Source organism: Pantherophis guttatus, chromosome 16 (assembly GCF_059756535.1).
Source record: "Pantherophis guttatus breed Tessera chromosome 16, ASM5975653v1, whole genome shotgun sequence".
Classification (NCBI taxonomy): domain Eukaryota; kingdom Metazoa; phylum Chordata; class Lepidosauria; order Squamata; family Colubridae; genus Pantherophis; species Pantherophis guttatus.
In genome coordinates this window covers 10,550,878-10,575,890 of record NC_142078.1, presented here as the reverse complement: position 1 = coordinate 10,575,890, position 25,013 = coordinate 10,550,878, and the positions used below count along the sequence as shown (strand labels likewise).

Below are 25,013 nucleotides of genomic sequence, written 5' to 3'. Positions count from 1 at the left end.
AATAAAATGGAACTTTGAGGAATTGCCTACCTCGGAGTGTCGTTTTGTTGGGGTTATTAGTTGGAACGCTGACAGGATGATGGGTGAGTGGATGGATGGATGGGTGAATGGGTGGTGGATGGGTGGATGATGGATGCATGAAATTCCCCTAACCAACATGGTTTGTTGGATGTAAAGGAACAATCCCATAGTCCTCTGGAACATTGGCTTGGAAAATATTGCCTTAAATATTATTTTGCTTAGGGTACAAAAGTTTCCATCTGCATTTGTCCCACTGTCAATTGCATTGATTAAAACATTCCAAGATTTAGACAATAGCACGTTCTTATATTATTCGCTGTTGTTGTTGTTCTTTTTTTTCAAAAAAAATGGAGAACTGGTTCTCTTACTTGACTTGGGAAAATTGACTGTCAACGTGCTCTTTCCCCCCCCCCTTTTTCTTTACGCCCTTATTTCAGCCGTCAAAGAGGCCGCCGTCCAGCGGAAGCACAATCTATACCGCGACAGCATTGTGATGCACAACAGCGACCCCAACCTACACCTGCTCGGCGAGGGGACGCCCATCAACTGGGGGGAGGAGTACGGCAGCGAATCAGACACAGACCCCCTGGACGAGAAGCAGCACCGTGCCAAACAGGTGGTCTCCGTAATCCACATGGATGAAAGTGCTCTGCCTTTTGACGAAGTGGGTTCTTTGGAAAGATCTCCAGATGGTTCAGAACCAGAGAAGTCCGAGCGCTGTCCTAGTCCTCAGACACAGGATTCCTCGGACAGTGTGAAGGAGGTCCGTACGTTGCTGGTGAAAGAGGTGGAAGTCCCAGCTCTGGATGGCAATAAGGCTGAGGAACAATTGAGCAATGGTACTATTACCCAAGAGAGAGGAGGAACCCCAGAGCCCAGGAAGGAGGAGGAGGAGGAGGAGAAGGAGAAGACCACTCAAGCAGAAGATGGATGTCCTACGGAATCCTCCACAGAGGTCCATAGAGAGAAACGGGAAGCCCCAGAACCACCTCCAGTTGCCCTCACGCAAACCCCAGCTCCAGATGGAGTAGTCCAAGCAGAATGCCCGGAACCCAGCAATAAAGAGACAGGCGAGGAAGAGGTCTCTGCCCAAACCGGCAAGGCAGAAGCAGAGATTCCCCTGGAGAACAGCCATAAGGTCACAGATGAAAGCGAAGGGGTGCAAACTCAGTTCTAGATCAGCCTCCCCCCCTTGGAAGAGGATTTCCTCACGGCCAGATAAAACACGGAAGGGGGAGACCAGAACTTGGGGACCCTGTGGGATGGGAAGGACACAAAGGCAAGTCTCGATCCAAGGCTGGTTATAGGAACATCTTTGACTTTAGGTTGCACTTGATTCTTCTGGAGAAGTTCTGCCTTTGGAGGAGGGGGAGGGAAGGAATTGCAAGGGAGGAACCCCAGAATGCACGTTCTACATCTCTTGGGGACCAGGGTGATTTTTCTAGTCTTGAACTGGAGCGTTTCCCACACACACACACACATCTAAACACGCTAGTCCCCCTGACTCAAAGTTGTATGGTTGGATTGGATGTTCTGGAGAAGGGACTTCAATTCATCTTAGATGCTAACAAATGCCTGGAGCGTTGAAAACGTAAGAGAGAAACCATCGGGTTTCTCCATCTTGATCCAGACTGGTACTAATTTTGACTTTTAGACCCATACCTTGGTTTGATGGTCCCATCCCTTTGTCTTCTTCCAACCGTTGATGGTAGAAGGCTCTTTTCTCCTGTCGAGGGGTCGTCTCTTCACCTCCCGGTGTTCATGATTAGGAATGGTTATCTCTTTTAATTTGACCTCCTATTCTAGATGTTTTTAGCACTAGAATTGCTGTGGGAGTTGGTCCAATTGCGTCCTTACCCCTCGGCATCCATCTCGGTCCAAAAGTTACACAGAGATGGGACAGCCCTAGTTTCAGGAGAAAGTAAGTAGGAGCATGCAGATGTTTTAGAAACACGTGGATGTGGGCTAGAGAAAGGGGTGTGTATTTGTCAAAGGCTTGCTGATTTTGGAATGGAACGGCAAAAGTTGATGGATACGACGAGACTGCTATAGGAATTTAAATTATTTCAGTGGGGACTGCTGGCTGAGGACCTTATGTCTTAATTGGTCAGTCAAGGATGTTCCACGAGAACAAGGAACCAGTATATGTCATGCTTATGTAGGATTGTTAAGGAGTTTGTTATCTTGGCCTGTTCAGGCATCCTTAGTTCACCTGCACAGGTTGTCTGCTGAATGAATGTTTGGATCTCCCCTCTCTTCCCAGGGAAGCAAAGGAGCAGAATAACTTTAGAAGCAACCAGCAGAGATCCTATAAAGAGAGATCCTGTATGCATAAGTCTTCAGCCTAGTGGGAAGCCATCGAGGTTCCAATTTTGTTTTGTTTTTTTAAATGCACTTGGTGTGGTGGCAGTAACGATTTATCGGGGGTGGGGGGGACGGACACAAAAGGGAAGATGGTCTTTCTTTTCGCTTTGGCAGTTTCTGGCCGGTTACGTTTAGCAATTCAGTCATGTTCTTGCAGAGAAGGATTGGTTTCAATAGGAACTGTAAAAAAAATTAGGGGTCTTGGCTAAAGACATGGGCAAAAGTGAAATAACAGGTGGGAATCAGGAGCGTGGCCTTCTGAATCTCACCTGCCTTTATAAACCCGAGTACATTTCCCTCTCTCTCCTCCCTTCTGAATCTGTGAAGTGGATTGCAAGTTGGAAGCCACAGCTGAGCTTCCAACCTCTAGCACTGGATTTACAACATGCCCATTCCAATCCACGTTTATATACACCTACACGCACGTCCCTACCACTTATCCATCTCTTCATCCATCCCTGGAGGACTTCGGACAATATGGTTAGGCCTTGGTGTTTTTTAATACCTCCTTGAAGGTCCCATTTTATTCTCGTTTTTAACGTCAAGCTCTGCCTTGAGAGCAGCCCCAAAGTGATAGCGAATCTTGGTGACATCTGAATGGTTTCTGTTCTGGAGAAGGTGTTGGGTTAGTTCAAGTTGGATTTTCTCTACATCGCTGATAGGGAAGAGCGGCTTCTTCTGTCTTCTGGGAAGGCCGTTGTCCTCTTCCAATTTAGGGATGAAGGATTCTCTCTTAAGCATCTCTGCGTTGACTGGATTGACTGATGAATGGGCCTACGAGAACCAATTTTCCCAGGACCTTCATCCCTCAAAATGGAAATAACGTCTCTCCTTGTTGGGTTTTTCTCCCCATCCTCCATTTTCATGGATGGGAGAAGCAAAATATGGGTGCTTTTCCCTGAGTCAATTAGGATCTGCTGGCAGAAGATTGCTCTTTTGAAGGGGAAATTCCATAATCTCAAAATAATAATAATAATAATAATGATTGGAATTCAACTTCTAGGAAATTGTGGTGCCAATTAAGGAAAGGAGATGATCTTCAGCAGATCCAGAAATAGGAAGACTCCTTGGGTCAAACTGCCCGTGTTCCAAACACCTTACTCAACACTGCCCACCTCATCTCGATTTGCTGCTGTAACATTCCAGTTTCACTCTGCCTGTTTTTTAAAAAAAAATATTTGTAGTGATTCCTCTTTGAAATGGTTTCAGAGAGTGGAGAAGGAGAGGGGAAATTGTTCACTCGGATTCTACCATCTTTTAATGCCTTATGGTTGGGAACCAAAGCTTCTTTTCCTTCTCTCTCTCTCTCTCTCTCTCTCTCTCTCTCTCTATCTCTATCTCTATCTCTCTCTCTCTCAACGAAGATAGTATATATTGCAAATCTTATACCAAATGTTTAAGAGAATGTGCTTATATATTAATAAAAAAATCAGCTTTATTTAATCCTAGTTCACCCCATCTCCTCTTTTATACGACACTAGCTGATAACCCGGCATTGCCCAGATATTTCTTTATCCCAATCCTGAAATTGCTCGAGGCGTTCCAGAGTTTTGCTGGAATACACACACACACACACACACACACACACACACACACACACTTCTAGGGGTATCTTACCCCCACAGTATTTGTTTCCAGATAGTAAGTCATCTGTGTACCAAGTTTGGTTGAAATTGCTCGAGGCCTTCCAGAGTTATGCTGGAACACACACACACACACACACACACACTTCTAGGGGTGTCTTACCCCCACAGTATTTGTTTCCAGATAGTAAGTCATCTGTGTACCAAGTTTGGTTGAAATTGCTCGGGGCCTTCCAGAGTTATGCTGGAACATACATACATACATACAGCCTTTATATATATATATATAAACTGCATTGCCTAATTTTGGGGCAGGCCTAGCTCCTCCTTCATTTTTCAAGAGATGGGAGTTTTTGAACTTGAGGCGGAGAATGCTAGTCTGATTGTGTTAACCAATTTTATCAAGTTTGCCTGGTCTTGCCAGACAGGGTAATTAAACTGCACGGTGGGGGGGAGTTGTAGCATGATTAGACACACATACATGAAGACGTGATAAACCCACTAATTTAAAACTATTAACCAACTCAATGAAAAAGCATCAGTAGAGAATTAGTAAACACATTTATTGGACTTTTTAAAAAATACATTTCACAATCGCTTCATTTTTAACATAGTTTTAGTAGGTGCTAGAGATGTGCAAAATTTCATTCCAAGGGATTCTGCGTTTATCTTCCAGACTCTACGATTCAGGGGATGACCTAAACGTTTTTTCTGTATGTGATTTTTCATCCAAAATAATCATGGTCTAGAAGCAAAATGACATCGTCTGGAATTCCTTGGAATCTTTCATTCCCCAGAAAGGAATGTTCAACACTTTTACAATGGGTGCCGACAACTTAAAAACACACAGAATTTGTAAAGGCAAATGACCTCTCGTTTCCTTCGCAGCATTCTTTACAGGGAGAAGGTAACTGGTTTAAAACTATCCAAGTAAATTAAAAGTAAATTAAAATGGCAGATCTTTGTTCACCACGCTATTCAATTGTTCGTCTCTTAATACAGAATGATAGAGTTGGAAGGGACCTTAGAGGTCTCCTAGTCCAACCCCCTGCTCAAACAGAAGAAGCTACATTATTCCAGACAAATGGTCACAACGGCACCGGAAAAAGGGACTTACGGCCGTTTTTCACGCTTAACAGCCTCCTCGTAACGGTGTGATCAAAATTCAGAGGCTTGGCAACCGGTTTGTATTTAGGACCGTTGCTGTGATCCCATTTTGCAACCTTCTGACCAGCCAAGTCAACGGGAAAACCCAGATTCACCGGGTTACTGACTGATTAATGGCAGGGATTCACTTAACCACGGTGGCAAGAGAAGTCGCAAAATGGGGGGGGGCAAAACTCAACGAACGTCACACTTAGCCACGGAAATTTTGAGCTCCATTGTGGTCGTACGTCGAGGACTTTCCTGTATTTAAAAAAAAAAACATCTATACAGCGCTCGTTATGGTTCTTTCTGGGCCCTGAATTCCTAAATTAGTGACCCAGTCTGTGAAATAAAGATTCTTTGATGAATTATCTTAATTGCCCATTGCGTTGACAGGATGTTGGCTTCATGAAAACATCTGGGAGAACGGGAGTTAAAAAAGCAGAATAAGCATTGAGAATAGAAACAGACCAGATTTGTTAAAGTGCTTCAGATTGTGGTGTTGACGAAGGAATTTTTCCAACTATGCTTTGAAAGCTTATTGTACTCTTTAAGTAGACAATAGGATATATATCCCAATTACTCTCTTTAAGGTTTTGGGGGCAACATTTTCCCCTTCCTCCCCACTTTCTACATTTCTGCTGGCGGCTTTATTTTCCAAGCAAATCAAAATTAAGTGGGTGAGATTTAAGAGTGACCAAAGATAAATTGATCAGAGCTACCCAGGGGTGAAATCCAATTTTTTTTCACTACCGGTTCTGTGGGCGTGGTGTGGCGTGGTAGGCGTGGCAGGGGAAGGATATTGCAAAATCTCCATTCCCTCCCCACTCGGAGGTCAGCCACAGGTGGTATTTGCCGGTTCTCCGAACTGCTCAAAATTTCCACTACCAGTTCTCCAGAACCTGCTGGATTTCACCCCTGGAGCTATCCCATCCCAAACACATTCTGTAGGGTTTGAAGGCAATCTTTAAGGACAACCATATTGTGCCCTTTACCTCTAGATGGGGGTAGAGGGACACTCTCCTTGAAGTTAACTTTCTGGACGTGAGAAAAGTCCGTATTAAGGCACTTAGGAAAAAAATTATTTGGAATTGGAAGCACAATGGCTATTTTAGAGTATTAGAAGTGTCGGCCAAGACGAGAGATCAAATGAAGCCCGGCGAGAACCTCAGATCTCTCCTGGAGAGGACTTGTCCCAGTAGAATCCATTCCAGTTGCAAAATCGGCCCGATTTTCAGTTTTGAGCTGTCTCTACGAGAAGCTACCACGCTGCTATCTGAGGCATAGTAGCGGATACGCCAGGAAGTATCCGATGGCCGAACCCGCAATCACTCCCAGGAAAATCCATGTGTTGTAAGTCATGACGGCCAGCATCACCAGGTAACCCAAAAACACCTGGACCACGTGGAGGAAGGTCTCCGCTAGGTGCCACGAAAGACGCCTAGTGAAAAGAAAAGAAGGAAAAAAGATCTCTTCAGAAGGCAAATAAATTGATTGAAAAGAAGTTCTACCCTCTAGCTTCCCTCTGTTCTGACTTCCATTCTTCCCAAATGCAAACTGAAGAGTGTTTAACTTAATGAGGTTCCTTGTTTAGAGTTTCTACCAACTAGGCCTTTTAGTAAATCGAATATAAAATAATAGGGTTGGAAGAGATTTTTGAGGTCTTCAAGTCCAACCCCCTGCTCAAGTAGGAGAACCTATACTATTCTGGACAAATGGTTGTCCAATCTCATCTTGAAAACCTCCAATGATGAAGCACTCACCACCTCTGGAGGTTCCACTGGTTAATTGTTCTCACTGTCGGGAAATTTCTCCTTAATTCTATGTTGGATCTTTCTTTAAAAACTTTCCACCCATTGCTTCTTGCCCTTCTCTCAAGGTGCTTTAGAGAATAGGTTGACCCCCTCCTCTCTGTGACAGCCCCTCGAACATTGGAAGACTGCTATCATATCACCCCTTGTCCTTCTCTTCCGTGGTGGCACAGTGGTTGGAACGCAGCATTGCAGGCTAATTCTGCTGACTACCAGGAGTTCGATCCTGACTGTCTCAAGGTTGACACAGCCTTCCATCCTTCCGAGGTGGGTAAAATGAGGACTCAGATCGTTGGGGCAAGAGGCTGACTCTGTAAACCTCTTAGAGAGGGCTCCCTCTCTCCCTCCTTCCCTCCCTCCCTCCCTCCCTCCCATGTAGTGCAATGGTTAGAATGCAGTATTGCAGGCTGAATCTGCCCACTGCCAGCAGTTCAATCCCGACTGGCTCAAGGTTGACTCGGCCTTCCATCCTTCCGAGGTGGGTAAAATGAGGACCCAGATTGTTGGGGGGCAGCAGGCTGACTCTGTAAACTGCTTAGAGAGGATCTGTAAAGCACTGTGAAGCGGTATATAAGTCTTAAGTGCTATTCCTTCCTTCCTTCCTTCCTTCCTTCCTTCCTTCCTTCCTTCCTTCCTTCCTTCCTTCCTTCTTTCCTTCCTTCCTTCCCTCCCTCCCTCCCTCCCTCCCTCCCTCCCTCCCATGTAGTGCAATGGTTAGAATGCAGTATTGCAGGCTGAATCTGCCGACTGCCAGCAGTTCAATCCCAACTGGCTGGTTGACTCAGCCTTCCATCCTTCCGAGGTGGGTAAAATGAGGACCCAGATTGTTGGGGACAAGAGGCTGCCTCTGTAAACTGCTTAGAGAGGATCTGTAAAGCACTGTGAAGCGGTATATAAGTCTAAGTGCTACGGCTGTTGCTATTCCTCCTAGCTGTAATCTTATCATCTGCACCAACCGTTACTCTAAACTTGGTTGCCTCTTTGGAAACCCTTAAAGCCACTGTCCTTGCCCACGGGTGATTCTTTTCGGGCTACAGAAGCAGTCACACTCCAGAAAACGTTGCATACGTCTATGGCTGTCTCTCCCTTCTGCTCATCCGCCCGTTCTGGTTACGAGTGTTAATCACGAGAGCTACTCTCTCCTCACCACCCACCCTACTTCAGTGGCATGGTACGGTTCACGAGAGATGCTTTCACGGGCTCTTGGTTTTTGGTCAACAACATGCCAGGTGAGCCATCTCAGCCGGGCTGATGGTTACATCAACCTCCTAATCTCTTCCTTGGCAGCATTGGCTCCGTTAATACAAAGGTGCTTTGACAACCAACAGCTCGAAAGACGGAAGATGCTGAAACGTTGTTTGGCGTGGCTGTGGTCCAGCTTGTACATCCCCCCCCAGACAAAACTTGGAACACAGGAGTTGGAAGCTACTGTAGGTGCCTCACCTGGGAAATAATGGGACTTCAACAGGCAGGGCTGTGAAGGACCATTGTTTCCAAAAGATTTTTTTTTTCTAAATAGAGTACCATTAAAGGAGAATAATTCTAGCTCAGGGTTGAAATAAGGGGTCCTTGGGGCTCTTTGAGCTTGGTGGTTTTCTTGCAGACGTTTTGTTACCAAACTAGGTAACCTCATCAGGGCTAGAAGAGAGTGGGGTTTGCTCTTATTTCTCCTATTAAGCCCACTCCCTTCTAGCGCTGAGGAAGTTGCCCACTTTGTTAATGAAACGTCTGCAAGAAAACCATCAAGCTCAGAGAGCACCAAGGAACCCCTCTTCCTCCTCCTCCTCCTCCTCCTCCTCCTCCTCCTCCTCCTCCTCCTCCTCCTCCTCCTCCTCCTCCTCCTCCTCTCAGCAAACCCCATTCTTTTCTAGCACTGATGAACTTCCGTAATTGGGTAATGAAACATCTGTAATAAAACTGCCAAGTTCAGAGAGCAGTAAGGACCCCACAGTTCTCCTCCTCCTCCTCTTTTTCTTCCTCCTCCTCCCTCCCTCCCTCCCCCAGCAAATCCCACTTCCTTCTAGCAGTGATGAAGTTCCGTAGTTGGGTAATGAAACATCTGCAATAAAACTACCAAGTTCAGAGAGCACTAAGGACCCCACAGTTCTCCTCCTCCTCCTCCTCCTCCTCCTCCTCCTCCTCCTCCTCCTCTTCTTCCTCCTCTTCCTCCCTCCCTCCTTCCCCCAGCAAATCCCACTCCCTTCTAGCACTGATGAAGTTCCGTAGTTGGGTCATGAAACCACTAAGTTCAGAGAGCACTAAGGACCCCACAGTTCTCCTCTTCCTCTTCCTCCTCCTCCTCCTCCTCCTCCTCCTCCTCCTCCTCCTCCTCCTCCTCCTCCTCCTCCTCCTCCTCCTCCTCCTCCTTCTCCCAGCAAACCCCATTCCCTTCTAGCACTGATGAAGTTCCATAGTTGGGTCATGAAACATCTGCAATAAAACTACCAAGTTCAGAGAGCACTAAGGACCCCACAGTTCCCCTCCTCCTCCTCCTCCTCCTCTTCCTCCTCTTCCTCCTCCCTCCCCCAGCAAATCCCACTCCCTTCTAGCACTGATGACGTTGCCCAAGGCCCTCTCTAAATAAGAGTCTCAGCAAGTGGCCTTTTAAAAAACAATACAAGCAGAGGGCTTGCTTAATGCACGAGAGATTTTTGGGAAATCTGAGACCTAAACATGAAAGTTGAAAAAGCAACCTGGCAGGAGAGAACAGGAAATATTTCCTTGCTCTCGTTAAAACTAAAGTCAACCTGTATCGACATGTCCGTATATAATCGGGAATCAAACTTCAGTTGAATAAGATTCCACACGTTTTATATGATTCTTATCTGGTCCAAATAGCTTTTTTTTCTTCTTCTTTCAAACGAAGGAATTTTTGACTCAGCCACACACCCACAGCTGGAGAATGTTTAACTATTCCTCTTCGGGGGGAAAAAAAAAGTACAATAAAAACCGGCCAGCTTTGCTGAAAAAGTTTTAATTTTTTTGAGAACGTGAATGCTATAAATAGGAAGCCGTGTTTTGCGGGATTGAGAGTTAGCATAAACGGTGCACAGCTCTCGGTGGCCTTATAACAAAGGGGCCCTTTGTGAAACGGGCATTGCCGTTTCAAAAATTATGCGCCAGCTGTCACTGGGAAGGGAAAGGGGCAGGGGTGAAATCCAGCAGGTTCTGGCAAACCGGTAGCGGAAATTTTGAGTAGTTCGGAGAACCAGCAAATACCACCTCTGGCTGGCCCCAGAGTGGAGTGGGAATGGAGATTTTGCAATATCCTTCCACCTGGTGTGGGGAGGGAATGGGGATTTTGCAGTATTCTTCCCCCTGGAGGGGCTGGGAATGGGGATTTTGCAATATCCTTCCACCTGGAGTGGGGAGGGAATGGGGATTTTGCAATATCCTTCCCCCAGGAGTGGGGAGGGAATGGGGATTTTGCGATATCCTTCTCCCTGGAGTGGGGAGGGAATGGGGATTTTGCAATATCCTTCCCCCAGGAGTGGGGAGGGAATGGGGATTTTGCGATATCCTTCTCCCTGGAGTGGGGAGGGAATGGGGATTTTTGCCGTATCCTTTCCCCTGGAGGGGGTGGGAATGGGGATTTTGCAATATCCTTCCCCCAGGAGTGGGGAGAGAATGGGGATTTTGCAATATCCTTCTCCCTGGAGTGGGGAGGGAATGGGGATTTTGCAGTATCCTTCCCCTGACACACCTGACATACCTGCCAAACCACGCCCACCAAGCCACGCCCACAAAACCGGTAGTTAAAAAAATTGGATTTCACCACTGGGGAGGGGGTTTATAACACACAACACATGCACACACAGTTTTTTTCCTTACTTCTTTAGGGAACTGGTGGCTGACCCCACTTCCGAGTTCAGGGAGATCCCTTCTCTGAGGTTTTCCTGACTGATGCTAGGGGCCACGGCCAAATGTGAGTGTCGGATCAGTTTTGCCTTGCCAACTTTGATGCCTTCGTATAACACGGTGAGTAGCATGATGATGAACACGGAGAGTACCATCCCTGTTAAAACAAAGCAGAAACAAGAGTTAGGGGCCTGTAAAGGAGAACAGAATACAGAATAACAAAGAGTTGCAAGGGACCTTGGAGGTCTTCTAGTCCAGCCCCCCTGCTCAGGCATTTCAGACAAATGTTCTCCAAACTCTTCTTAGAAACCTCCAGCGTTGGAGCATTCACATTCCCCTGCCATGCCAACCAAGCCATACCATGCCCACCAAGCCATGCCCACAGAACCGGTAGTAAAAAGATTTGGATTTCACCACTGCTTCAGAGGATAATTAGAACTGCAGAAAAAACAATGGCTACCCACCTGCCTTCCATGGAGGACCTGTATCCTGCATGAGTCAAAAAGAGGGCTGGGAAAATATCTACAGACCCCTCGCATCCTGGACATCAACTGTTTCAACTCCTACCCTCAAAACGATGCTATAGAGCACTGCACACCAGAACAACTAGACACAAGGACAGTTTTTTCCCCGAACGCCATCAGTCTGCTAAACAAATAATTCCCTCAACACTGTCAAACTATTCACTAAGTCTGCATTACTATTACTATTAATCTTCTCATCGTTCCCACCACCCAGCTCCTCCCACTTATGACTGTAATGACTGTAACCTTGTTGCTTGTATCCTTACGATTTATATTGACTGTTTCCTAGTATGATTCAATTGCTTATTTGTTCCCTATGACTATCATTAAGTGTTGTGCCTTATGATTCTTGATGAACATATCTTGTCTTCTTATGTACACTGAGAGCTTATGCACCAAAGACAAATTTTGTGTGTGTCCAATCACACTTGGCCAATAAAGAATTCTATTCTATTCTATTCTATTCTATTCTATTCTATTCTATTCTATTCTATTCTATTCTATTCTATTCTATTCTATTCCAATTCCAATTCCAATTCCAATTCCAATTCTATTCTATTCTCTTTCTATTATTTCTATTCCATTCCATTCCATATTCCATCTTTTCTGTTTGAAATGCTAAATTATAATTGCTTCTTGGTTCTTTCATATCTTGTCTTCTTATGTACACTGAATGCTTATGCTCCAAAGACAAATTTCTTGTGTGTCCAATCACACTCGGCCAAGAAAGAATTCTCTTCTCTTCTCTTCTCTTCTCTTCTCTTCTCTTCTCTTCTCTTCTCTTCTCTTCTCTTCTATTCTATTCCATTCCATTCCATTCCATTCCATTCCATTCCTTCTCCTATTCTATTCTATTCTATTCTATTCTATTCTATTCTATTCCAATTCCAATTCCAATTCTAATTCTATTCTATTCTATTCTCTTTCTATTATTTCTATTCCATTCCATTCCATATTCCATCTTTTCTGTTTGAAATGCTAAATTATAATTGCTTCTTGGTTCATTCATATCTTGTCTTCTTATGCACACTGAGTGCTTATGCTCCAAAGACAAATTTCTTGTGTGTCCAATCACACTCGGCCAAGAAAGAATTCTAATCTAATCTAATCTACCGGAAGTTATAATTCTGGAAAATCTAGTGAGTTGATGCTTTGCACTTTGGCTGGCCCATCTGTGTGCAGCAAAGACGGGGGTGTGAAAATCAGCCACCTCCAACTTTTGTTCGCTCGGGAGCCAAGGGTGCAATTAAGTCGGGGAATTGGGTTTCTTTTCAGGGGGTTGGACAACTTGTCTTAGCTCCCTGGATTTGCTCCTTGCTTCTCTCCTGGGGGAGAAGAAAACAAAACAAAAGTGCTTTTCACACAGTGCTGAAAAGTGCTGCCTTGCCAGGCCAGAGTTGAGTAATAAAATCGTTCACTTGTCTCTGTTTATCTGGATGCCTTCATCAAAAGCCGGCGGTTACTCCTTGTTCCTTGATCAACCAGCCTCACCAGATCACGTCTTGCCAAAGCCAACACGAAGGGAAAGATCAAGGATGGGAAATGTCAGGATTTACCGACGCTTGCCTTCTTTTATTTTGGAAGCAATCTGATTCGGCTGCCAGGCAGTGTGAAATTCAATATATTTTTTTACTACCGGTTCTGTGGGAGTGGCTTGGTGGGCATGGCAGGGGAAGGATACTGCAAAATCCCCATTCCCTCCCCACTCCTGGGGGAAGGATACTGTAAAATCCCCATTCCCTCCCCACTCCTGGGGGAAGGATACTGCAAAATCCCCATTCCCACCCTGCTCCAGGGGGAAGGATACTGCAAAATCTCCATTCCCTCCCCACTCCAGGGGAAGGATACTGCAAAATCTCCATTCCCACCCCACTCCAGGGGGAAGGATATTGCAAAATCTCCATTCCCACCCTATCTAGGAGGAAGGATACTGCAAAATCCCCATTCCCTCCCCACTCCGGGGGAATGATATTGCAAAATCCCCATTCCCTCCCCCCTCAGAGGAAGGATATTGCAAAATCCCCATTCTACGCCACTCCTGGGGGAAGGATATTTCAAAATCCCCATTCCCTCCCCCCTCTTGGGGGAAGGATACTGCAAAATCCCCATTCCCTCCCCACTCCTGGGAGAAGGATATTGCAAAATGTCCATTCCCACCCCACTCTGGGACCAGCCAGAGGTGGTATTTGCCGGTTCTCCAAACTACTCATAATTTCCGCTACCGGTTCTCCAGAACTTGTCAGAACCTGCTGGATTTCATCCCTGCTCTGAAGTCTGTGTCTGTCTTGTTGGGTTGCAGAACCAAACCAGACAGTTATGGAGCTGCAGATGACAGACTCAATAGTTCCTCTGTAGAACTGCATCAGCAGCTCTTTGGGCAGTTTGAGAGGGTCCAAAGAGCCGCATCTGGCTCTGGAGCTACGGGTTGCTGACACCCAGCCTAGCTGGTCGTAACAGAATAACAGAGTTGGAAGGGACCTTGGAGATCTTCTAGTCCAACCCCCTAATCAAGCAGGAGACCGTATACCAATTCAGACAAATGGCTGTCCAGTCTCTTTTTAAAAAGTCACCAGTGTTGGAGCACCCAAGTTGTTCGATTGTTCGAACTGTCAGGAAATTCCTCCTTAGTTCTAGGTTGCTTCTCTCCTTGATTAGTTTCCACCCGTTGCTTCTGATGCTTAGGTTGACCCCCTCTTCTTTGTGGCAGCCCCTCAAATGTTGAAACACTGTTATCAAGTCACCCCTGACAAGACGAAACATAGCCAATTCTTGCATGTCCTCGTTTATGTCATGATTTCTGGTTTGCCGTTGCAAAAAAAAAAAAACCCAGCTAATTCTGGTTTATTGGATAATCTACCTATAATTGCGAAAGTTAGACCTTTAAAAAAAAAAAAGCAAAACCAGAAGAAAATCAGTTCGCTTGAAAGCTGTGGTGCTGGAGAAGGTTCCTGCGTATTCTTTGGAGAGCAAAAGTCCTGGAGCACATGACGTGCGGCTGAAAGGCAAAAATCACAAAACTGCCTCTCGTCTACTTCAGATGCATCGTGCGAGGGAGTTCGCTGGAGAAAGCAATTATGGTTGGAAGAATTTAGTGGTGAAAGGAAACCAGGCCGACGAAGAATATGGCGGCTGGACACCATCAAAGCCGACACCAGCCAGAGCGCCGAACAACTCAAAGAAGCTGTGCAAGATCAGAAGAGGTGGAGAGAAACTTGGCCCACAGAATCACCAAGGGTTGGACACGCCTGAATGGATAACACCCACCCATCATACTTTAAACAAATCCTTGCAAATATAGAAATAGCTGTTCTTCTCTGTTATCTTTTGCGACACTTAAAAGAACTCTTAGCCAAGGGCGGGGTTGCTGGGGGTTCGCAGGGGTTCGGCAGAACCTCTAGCTAAGATTCTGGGGAGGCCATTTTGTCCTTTCCTCGAGGAAAGCCTCTGGAGTCTGGGGAGGACAAAAATGCCTCCCCCCTCTGTGTTGCAGGAGGCCAACTAGGCCATGCCCACCATGGCCACACCCACCCAACCCTTCCTGACCCTCCCAGGAGTCCCCACACGGCCCATTTTGGATGCAGGTAAGTGCAGGGCATGTGCAGAGGCTCAGGGAGGGCAAAAAACAGGCCTACTGGAAGTTTGGGAAGGCCAGAAACGGGCCTGTTTCTGGCCTCCAGAGGGCCTCCAGAGCCTGGGGAGGCTGTTTTCGCCCACCCAGAGGCTCAAGAAAAGCCTCTGGAGCCCGGGGAGGGCAAAAACAATCCCTCTCCTGGTGCAGGAGGCCAACTAGGCCACACCCACCCAGCAACTGGGCGGAGAATCCCTTGCTAAAATTTTTGAAGCCCACCCCTGCTCTTAGCATTCCACCAAGAACAGTTGAATTGCGCCTAAAGCAGTTGCTATGGATCTTGCAGCTAGAGTGGCTCTTTCAAGTTCACTTTTTGGTTCTGGGAAAAACACTCTCCAATCAAGTGTTTGAAGGAAATCTGAGCTGCCATGTCAAGAGGGCAACTTGCTCCTAACAGCCCTCCCCATTGCTAAAGTTCAGATTTCATATAATCTCTCCAGTTTTGGAAGATCGTTCTTTGGTTGGGCAGCTTCTGTTTTCCTTAGATAGCTTCGTTTGCTTACCTCCTGCACTGTGGACATCCCAGAAGTCAAACAGGAGAATCACTTGGTCTGAGAAAAAGAAATGCATCTGTAGGAGATTTGGGGAAGGGGAAGGCAAAAGAAAACAAATACAATTAAAACATAAGTATGCCTCTTATGGCTAGACATTTGATTGCAATGGACGGTGCCATTAGATGTGGACTGTAATACTCCAGGTGTCCATCTAATACTCCATCTCCATGTGATCTCCATTCCATTCCATTCTAGTCCAGTCCAGTCCAATCCATTCTATTCTTATTTCTATTCTATTCTATTCTATTCTATTCTATTCTATTCTATTCTAGTCCAGTCCAGTCCAGTCCAGTCTATTTTTTGTATTGTATTGTATTGTACTCAACTGTACTGTACTCTAATTCGTACTCTACTCTACACTTTCATATTCTATTCTATTCTATTCTATTCTATTCTATTCTATTCTATTCTATTCTATTCTATTCTATTCTATCCTATCCTATCCTATTCTATTCCACTTCATATTGTATTGTATTGTATTGTATTGTACTCTACTCTACTCTACTCTAATTCATATTCTATCTACTCTACTCTACTCTAAATCGTATTGTATTGTATTGTACTGTACTGTACTGTACTGTACACTATTCGATTCGATTCGATTCCATTCGATTCCATTCGATTCCATTCCATTCCATTCCATTCCATTCCATTCCATAATTCTATTCTATTCTATTCTATTCTATTCTATTCTATTCTATTCTATTCCATTCCATTCCATTCCATTCCATTCCATAATTCTATTCTATTCGGTTCTGTTCTGTTCTAAATAATTAAGAAAAGATGCGTGTTTTTTTCAGAAATTAATACTCGATAAAACCAGGTGGAAGGGAACAATTAGTAGGCAATTGGAGGCAGTTCACATATAATCTCTTGCCATGCCTGTTAGTATGAAACAATAGGCCAATTCTGTATATGGTCATTTTTGATCACGTGAGCTATTTCTCTTTATGGGTAACCCATGATTATCCGTCATCTTACTCCACCTAATTGATGCCTCTTGCTTTTCCTTCCCATCAGAGTTGTAAAGACACCTAGTCTTTTCGCAAAGCATTAGCCTCCAGGAATTTCGGCTTCTCAATTGCACCCTTGTGCCTGGAACCAAATTCCTCCCTCTGTCAGAAAGGCTATCCAAACCGCCCTAATTACAACACATAGTAAGAAAATAAACCAACCACTAGGGACAAATGTGGAACTATAAACTTTAAGCGTTGGCAATATTGGCTTCTTATCCAAAAGGTTTCCCACAACAATTGTTCCTGCTTTTCCTTTCCATTCCCCAAATCTCCGTGTTTGCAGGTTGATCCCTTTCGAAGAGGAACTCACAACAGCTCAATCCTGAAAGTCCTCGACTTACGACTTTCATTGAGCCCGGAATTTTTCTGCTGCTACGTGAGACAGTTTTGCCCCGTTTTACAGCCAGAGTGGTTAAGTCAATCACCTGCAGTTCAGCTAGTAACGCAGGTCATTCAGTGAATCTGGCATCTCCGGTGACAACGGGGAAAAAGGGGACTTATGACTGGTTTTCAGACTTACGAAGCCCCACAGTCACAAGTGAACATAATTCAGACGCTTGGCAACTGATTCATATATCAGGGTTCCAAGCAACACCCCCAACAAAAGAAGACTCCGAGGCTCGAAGTTCCTCAAAGTTCCATTTTATTAGATTGGCACATCTGGGAAAACCCGAACCTGAAAGCTTCCAGGTTTTCCCCACCCAAAGGAAAGTCCAGGTCCCTGCCCAACACCCACATGTCCATCACGTGGTCCAATCCAAACATTGTCCCAACTGGAGATGCCTCCCAGTTCCAGCCTCCCAGGTGCAGGGCAAGATGTCCTTGACTCTCTGAGAAAGGAATGTTATTTTGACTACATATCTCCCCAGCTCCATACGATCCCCCCTCCCAGTTTCCCACAGCACTAAATATGGCAGGCCTGAAGGCCCAATGCAAAAGATGGCTTCCAGGCCTGACTTCATATTTATGACAGTCGCAGCATCCCTGTGGGGGGGGAGTGTTCACATGATCTCTTTGGCAACCTTCCGACAAGCAAAAGTCAACGGGGAAGCCCAATTTCCTTTACGACGTGACTAAAGGGATTCACTTTACTTCACTTTAACTGTGGCAAGGAAGAGCCGTAAAACAGGGCCTTCAACTCCTTTCAGAAATGTCTCGCTTAGCAACGGAAAGGTTGGGCTCGATTGTGGTCATAAGGCGAGGACCATCTCTCCATGGTCCGGTTTTTTCTCGGCTGGCGCTCTTCCGTGCCTCGATCCGAGAAAACACTTGGAAGCCGTTGTCTCCCAACCCTGGCATTTGTGCTTCTTGTTACCTGGAGTTCGCCGAGGTTTGGCAAGGTGTGTAGGCGAGACTGGATTTGCCTAGGTGTGGTAAGAGTGAGCACAAGTGGGGCAGAAAAAAAAAATATACCCACGTCAGCCAATAACAACAGCAGACGGTTTCCCAATCTGCAAGGGAGATTTCTGGATGGAAGTGGTGACTCTTGAATCAGATGGCTCTTTATGTAACCACTCCTGTAGGAGGAAGTTTAAGAAAACTTATGCAAATCCCGAAGCTAGAAGGGAGGTAACCGACGCATACACACAATCACGCCTGGATACACTGCATCTTTCAAGGGTCCTTGGTGTTCTCTGAGTAGGAGTTGTTTCTTTGCAGACGTTTCATGACCCAACTAGGTAGCATTATCAGTGTTCTCATCATCCAATCAAAGAACCACCTAAACCGCCCCCACCAGCTCTGACAGGGCAAAACACTAGAATATAAATCGAGAGCAAACCCCACTCCCTACTAACACTGATGATGTTACTTAGTTGGGTCATGAAACGTCTGCATGAAAACAACCCAGCTAGGAGAGCACCAAGGACCCCACAATCCTCCTCCTCCTCTCCACAAACCCTACTCCCTGCTAGCATTGATGATGTACCCTAGTTGGGCCATGAAACGTCTGCAAGGAAATCAACAAACTCAGAGAGCACCAAGGACCCCACAGTCGTGGCTCCTCCTCCTCCCTCTCCACAAACCCTACTAGCACTGATGATGTTACTTAGCTGGGTCATGAAACGTCTGCAAGCAAACAACCCAGCTCAGAGACAGCACCAGGGACCCCTCATTTCAACCCTGAGCTGCAAACATTCTCCTTTATAGACTGCGTTTTCATGTGCTGCAAATTTATCCAAGCAGTTCTGGAGAAGCAAAATATAGACTGAGGGTTTTGTTTTTTTTTAATTTGATTTATATGCCGCCCTTCTCCGGAGATTCAGGGTGGCTTACAATGCGCTAAGCAATAGCCTTCATTCTTTTGTATATTTATACAAAGTCAGCTCATTGCCCCCACAAACTGGGTCCTCATTTCACCTACCTTTGAAAGGATGGAAGGCTGAGTCAACCTTGAGCCTTGACGGGATTCGAACCTGCAGTAAATGCAGGCAGCTGGTCTTAATAACCAGCTTAATAACAGGGTGCCTTAGACCACTGTACTACCAAGGCTCTTATTTTGAACCCAGTTGCTTAAACAGATATTTCTGGCAAGTTCACTCACCTGCCACTTTTGCGGCCCGAATGGAAACCCCTGTCCTGTTCACTTTTACACCATTTCCCCCCCCAGACCAGTAGTGAAATCTAAAATTTGTTACTACCGGTTCTGTGGGCGTGGCTTGGTGTGTGTGGAGGTTAATGTGACTGGGTGGGTGTGGCCAATTTTTTCTTTTTTTTACTTTTAAAACCATTTTTTTCTACAACCTCTTCAGCAAAGAGGTTGGAAAAAATGCTTTTAAAAGCCTCTGACGATCCCATCTGAGTTGCCTGATCGTCAGAGCCTTTTTTTTCTTTTAAAAGCCTCTGCCGATCAGGCAACTCAGATGGGATCGTCAGAGGCTTTTAAAAGAAAAAAAGGCCTCTGCCGATCAGGCAACTCAGCTTGGATCATCAGAGGCTTTTAAAGCCTCTGCTGATCAGGCAAATCAGCTTGGATTGTCAGAGGCTTTTAAAAGAAAAAAAGCCTCTGCCAATCAGGCAACTCAGCTTGGATCATCAGAGGCTTTTAAAGCCTCTGCTGATCAGGCATCTCAGCTTAGATTGTCAGAGGCTTTTAAAAGAAAAAAAGCCTCTGCCGATCAGGCAACTCAGATGGGATCGTCAGAGGCTTTTAAAAGCATTTTTAAAAATGCTTTTAAAAGCCTTTGACGATCCCAGCTGAGCCGCATGATCATCAGAGGCTTTTTTTTGTTACTTTTAAAAGCATTTTTTCGGCCGAAGAGGTTGTAGAAAAAATGCTTTTAAAATTAAAAAAAAAAAGCCTCTGATGATTGCGTGGCTCAGTTTGGCACCAGCGGGGGGCGGGGCAGGGATTTTTGCTACCGGTTCTCCAAACCACCCGCCTCCATCGCTACCGGATCAAGTGATCCAGTCCGAACCGGGAGCATTTTACCCCTGCCCCAGACCGACTAACACAACTGCGTTTGTGGCAGGAAGTTCCTTGCCGAACAACCTCAGAAAGTTTCTGCCCGACAAGCAGTTGTTTGCGGTAATGTGAGTCCTCAGTTTTCCCCCCTTCGGTTGTTGAGCAAGGGAAGAGGGACACGGTGTGTAATTCGCCTTCAGAAGTTTTTGCAATCCTGCTCGAGAACCGAAGACGTGGGACTCCGGCTCACAGAGAACCAGTATGGGTTGACATTATAGGAGGACAGCTGTTTTGACCATGATTCAAAGCTTCAGGAACCTGATAGCCGGTTTCTCCAACGGACACATTCTATTAAGGCGATCGGCTTTCATCAGGACCAAACCCATAAGCTCTCCCCATTTTTTAAAAATATGTTTTATTTGTAGTTTTTCTTTAACAGCTGTACACATATTTTGTGGACAGTGTATTGACTGGGTCACTATAATTTTTAAACAACGCTAACAGCAATAATACAATTCAATATACATAATCCTAATCTTCCAACTTCTCACCTTAACATGCACCTTAGAATTATAATAAATTCTTTTATAATCCAGCGTGTATAATACTATTTTCCCAATTTGTACTCATCTTTCTCCCCCCCCACACACACACAATTTGTTGGGGTTCTTCTACATTCACATCTTTGTCTTTAAACAATACCATTCTCTCTTTATGGTTCTTTGTCACTTTCTTCAGAAATATATTTAGACACCGATAACAATATCCTGCCTAAGCAGGGGGTTGGACTAGAAGACCTTCAAAGTCCCTTCCAACTCTGTTATTCTGTTCTGTTCTGTTCTGTTCCGTTCCATTGCGTTCTGTTCCAGTCTAGTCTAGTCTAGTCTAGTCTAGTCTAGTCTAGTCTAGTCTAGTCTAGTCTAGTCTAGTCTAGTCTAGTCTAATCTAATCTAGTCTTCCATTCCATTTTCTCTATTCTATTCTATTCTGTTCTGTTCTGTTCTGTTCTGTTCTGTTCTGTTCTGTTCCATTCCATTCTATTCTACTCTATTCTATTCTATTCTGTAACCTGTTCCGTATTTTCAATTCTATTCTATTCTATTCTAGTTATTTCTTCATACAGTGTATTTGTTGTCCCCTGCTGAGTCACTAATATTTTAATATTTTAAAAATCACTCAATATTCCACGATAATTCCAATATCCCAATTATCTAGAAACACCAATAAGGCCAATTATTAACAAGGTTTAATCATTCCTGGGATTATATCTCCAAGTCCCCTAAATTTCTAGTCCTTATAAGTTTCAAGGTACTTTTTACAACACTGTTAATAATAATAATACAATTAGGTTGCCTAATCATGGACCTTCCACCTTCTAACCTTACTTTGCTTATGATTAGAGTAAATTCTATTATCTATCGATATGTGTACTACTATTTTCCCAATCTATACTTTCTACTTTTTTCTTTTCTTTTTTTTTTTAACACAGTCATCATATTGAAAGGTATTTTGTCTCTATCCATCATCTCTTGCCCCTTTTAAAAATTCCATCGTTTATTGGCTTTTTGGTCACTCTTTTATCTCTCTCTCGTGGAATCTTATATCTCTTTCTAACGTTTTTTATACAAACTAAATATTCCCTCTGGCTTACCCCCGAAATTTTGTCTTTTGATGAAGAAAGTTGGTTTGGAAAAGGCTGCTACCAGCCTCCAGATCTTCCCCCCCCCCCAGTCTAATATCTGAATATATAAACTCTTAAGAAGTTTATAGGTTTCCACTTTTGTGCACCATTCTGAGTTTCCCTTCAGCACTTTGCCTTACATTTTGTATCTCACTTTGTTAATGGAAGTGGCTATATAACAAACATATTTTTTTTTAAACAACAACAACTTCAAGAGATCAGGGAGAAGTTTGAAACTGTCACCACCATCCTGGATGCCTATCAACTCTGTTTTGCAACAATTTCTAAGACAAAGTAACAGCGAAACAAAACATTGACTTAAGGCAAAGAATCCACAGCTCCAAATCAAACGACAGCAGCGTTAGAAAAGATTGAAATCAATGGGCTTTACAGTTACACATTGCTACATTTAAGGCAAAACTGGGCGAAGAAGTTGTACAAGATTAAAAAAAAAAAAGGATCGACCGATTCCTAATCGGTCCAGTTTTTTTTTAAAAAAAAAAAATATCAAAAAGGATATTTGTGATCACAATTTTTTTAATTTCGTACGGATTCCCAGAAGAAGAAAAGCGGAACAAGCCAATTCCCCCTTGCAAATTGAAAATAAAACTTACTGGCATCATCGTGATTTCTCTTCTATTTTTTTTCCCCACACTTCTTCTTTTCGTTGCTTGTTTTTTTTCCCTCCCCCCTTTTTTTTTCTCCCAGGTTAAAAAGCAGCAATTAATACAAGGCGGGCGAGTTTAATGCGATCCTTAAGTTTTTGCTTGCCTTCTCTTCTCCCTTGCTAGCAGGTTCCGCCTTTGGAGAGATTAAACCTCTCCCAGTTTCATTAAATAAAGACAAGAGATAGGCAGTCATCAAAGGTTCTGGCAAGCCATTAAGGGAGGCGCAAGGCACGCTGGGGATTGTAGTTTCTGCCTCTGGATTTGGCCCCGCCCCCACTAGATTTCATCTTAAGCAAATAGCGCATCCTGCTGCGCGCTGGGGAAACATTTGCTCCAAAAACGTGGGTAGATCTTTAAAAGGCCATCCGAATCCTTCCAACTTCTCCCTACGGGCTACAGCACTGGGAAAAATCCAGCAGGTTCTGACAGATTCTGGAGAACCGGTAGCGGAAATTTTGAGTAGTTTGGAGTACTGGCAAATACCACCTCTGGCTGGCCACAGAGTGCGGTGGAAATGGGAGATTTTGCAATATCCTTTCCCCCAGGAGTGGGGAGGGAATGGAGATTTTTGCCTTCCCCCTGGAGTAGGCTGGGAATGGGGATTTTGCAGTATCCTTCCCCCAGGAGTGGGGAGGGAATGGGGATTTTGCAGTATCCTTTTCCCAGGAGTGGGGAGGGAATGGGGGATTTTGCAACATCCTTTCCCACAGGAGTGGGGAGGGAATGGAGATTTTTGAAGTATCCTTCCCCCTGGAGTAGGGTGGGAATGGGGATTTTGCAGTATCCTTTCCCCAGGAGTGGGGAGGGAATGGAGATTTTGCAATATCCTTCCCCCAGGAGTGGGGCAGGAATGGAGATTTTGCAGTATCCTTTCCCTGGAGTGGGGTGGGAATGGAGATTTTGCAGTATCCTTCCCCTGGAGTAGGGTGGGAATGGGGATTTTGCAGTATCCTTTCCCCCAGGAGTGGGGCAGGAATGAAGATTTTGCAGTATCCTTTCCCTGGAGTGGGGTGGGAATGGAGATTTTTGAAGTATCCTTCCCCTGGAGTAGGGTGGGAATGGGGATTTTGCAGTATCCTTCCCCAGGAGTGGGGCAGGAATGAAGATTTTGCAGTATCCTTTCCCTGGAGTGGGATGGGAATGGAGATTTTGCAATATCCTTCCCCTGGAGTGGGGAGGGAATGGGGATTTTGCAGAATCCTTCCCCCAGGAGTGGGGAGGGAATGGAGATTTTTGCAATATCCTTCCCCGAGGAGCGGGGAGGGAATGGAGATTTTGCAATATCCTTCCCCTTGAAGGGAAACAATAATAAGGATATAATAAATAATACTAGGATATGATATACTGGTATACTAGATTCTGTAACCATTAGGTTCCTGTAATACATATATGCCTTTATATTTGTATCTCCTGTAACAAACATATTCCGTTATTAGGCCTGTAATGTATCTGGTATTTGTCAAACATCTGTCCCTGCCATTTGACCTGAACCCATATCAAACTTCTCCCTTTTTTTTTCTTGTGCCATCTAAGAGCATGGTACGTATCTCCAAGGGATAATTTACACCTCAGTCCTAATTTATGTTGATCTGGATAGACTCCTACTTTCCAGGGCCAGTTGAGTAAACAAAGAAATGTTCAAGATGACTAATTGGGAAGTTTCTATTCCCCCTTGCAGGGCAACAAGGAATGCACGGGTCTGGATTGGGAGGCCAGAGTTGGGTACTAAGCTGACTATCTACAAGACCGCCTGCTACCACCAATAGCCTCCCACCGACCAGTACGCTCCCATAGAGAGGGGCTCCTCCGGGTGCCGTCGGCCAAACAATGTCGACTGGCGGCCCCCAGGGGGAGAGCCTTCTCTGTGGGGGCACCTACTATCTGGAACGAGCTCCCCCCCGAGATACGGAGGATTCCGGATCTGCGTACCTTCCGTCGCACGCTTAAGACGTTCCTATTCCAGCAAGCCGGCCTGACCTAAACTTCTCCTCTTTTAAATGGGAATTTTAAATTTGGTTTTAAATTATTGGGGTTTTAAATATGGTTCAGCCAAATTTATTTAACTTGTTTTATTTCTATTTTAAATTTTGTATTTATATGTTTTATTTCATGGCTGTTCACTGCCCTGAGTCCTTCGGAAGTAGGGCGGTATACAAATTTAATAAAATGAAAATGAAATGAATGACGTCTCTGAGGGTATAAAAGGACGCCATACCTTCCCCAAGGTGTGGCTATCTCCTCGCATGCATTGTATCTGTATGTTCTGGATATAGTCCCACCCAGTATTTTGTTTTTGGCCATAAATAAAATCTGGTTTTTTTGCAAGCCTCGTCTTGAGTCTCTCTCTTTGGCATTCTGGTGACTCAGGTGTATTTTGGGACCTTACACCCTGGAGTGGGGCAGGAATGGAGATTTTGCAGTATCCTTCCTCTGGAGTGGGGCGGGAATGGAGATTTTGCAGTATCCTTCCCCTGGAGTGGGGAGGGAATGGAGATTTTGCAATATCCTTCCCCCAGGAGTGGGGAGGGAATGGGGATTTTGCAGAATCCTTCCCCTGGAGTGGGGTGGGAATGGACATTTTGCAGTATCCTTCCCCCAGGAGTTGGGTGGGAATGGAGATTTTGCAGTATCCTTCCCCTGGAATGGGGAGGGAATGGAGATTTTGCAATAGTAGGGTGGGAATGGAGATTTTGCAGTATCCTTCCCCTGGAGTGGGGAGGGAATGGGGATTTTGCAATAGTGGGGCGGGAATGGGG

General features: G+C 44.9%; 2 protein-coding genes and 1 long non-coding RNA gene across 5 annotated transcripts in view; 2 read left to right on the top strand and 1 right to left on the bottom strand.

Annotated features, from left to right (window-relative positions):
* The window catches only part of NIBAN2 (niban apoptosis regulator 2), an 83,583-nt gene extending 79,755 nt beyond the window's left edge, over positions 1-3,828 (top strand). Inside the window, exon 14 of the mRNA XM_034435695.3 lies at positions 459-3,828. Within this exon, the coding sequence (XP_034291586.2) occupies positions 459-1,198 (740 nt within the window). The 3' untranslated portion in view covers positions 1,199-3,828. The remainder of the gene's footprint in view (positions 1-458) is intronic.
* Positions 3,829-4,510: 682 nt separating this feature from the next.
* Positions 4,511-22,513, bottom strand: SLC31A2 (solute carrier family 31 member 2). 3 transcript variants are annotated; one of them, XM_087879718.1, is made up of 5 exons: positions 22,204-22,492; positions 17,821-18,022; positions 15,439-15,505; positions 10,757-10,940; positions 4,511-6,555 (listed from the first exon to the last, which is right to left on the bottom strand). In XM_087879718.1, the coding sequence occupies exons 3-5, from the start codon at positions 15,503-15,505 to the stop codon at positions 6,387-6,389; spliced, it is 420 nt and encodes a 139-aa protein (XP_087735844.1). In that variant the 5' UTR covers positions 17,821-18,022; positions 22,204-22,492; the 3' UTR covers positions 4,511-6,386. The 3 variants fall into 3 exon arrangements, with proteins under 3 accessions (XP_087735844.1, XP_060551028.2, XP_060551027.2); XM_060695045.2 differs by having other exon boundaries at positions 17,923-18,022; positions 22,204-22,367; XM_060695044.2 differs by lacking the exon at positions 17,821-18,022 and having other exon boundaries at positions 22,204-22,513.
* A 70-nt stretch (positions 22,514-22,583) lies between these two features.
* LOC132712666 (uncharacterized) lies at positions 22,584-24,582 on the top strand. The gene is made up of 2 exons (XR_009623332.2): positions 22,584-22,700; positions 23,936-24,582. It is a non-coding gene; the product is annotated as an uncharacterized LOC132712666 (long non-coding RNA).
* Positions 24,583-25,013: the final 431 nt, after the last annotated feature.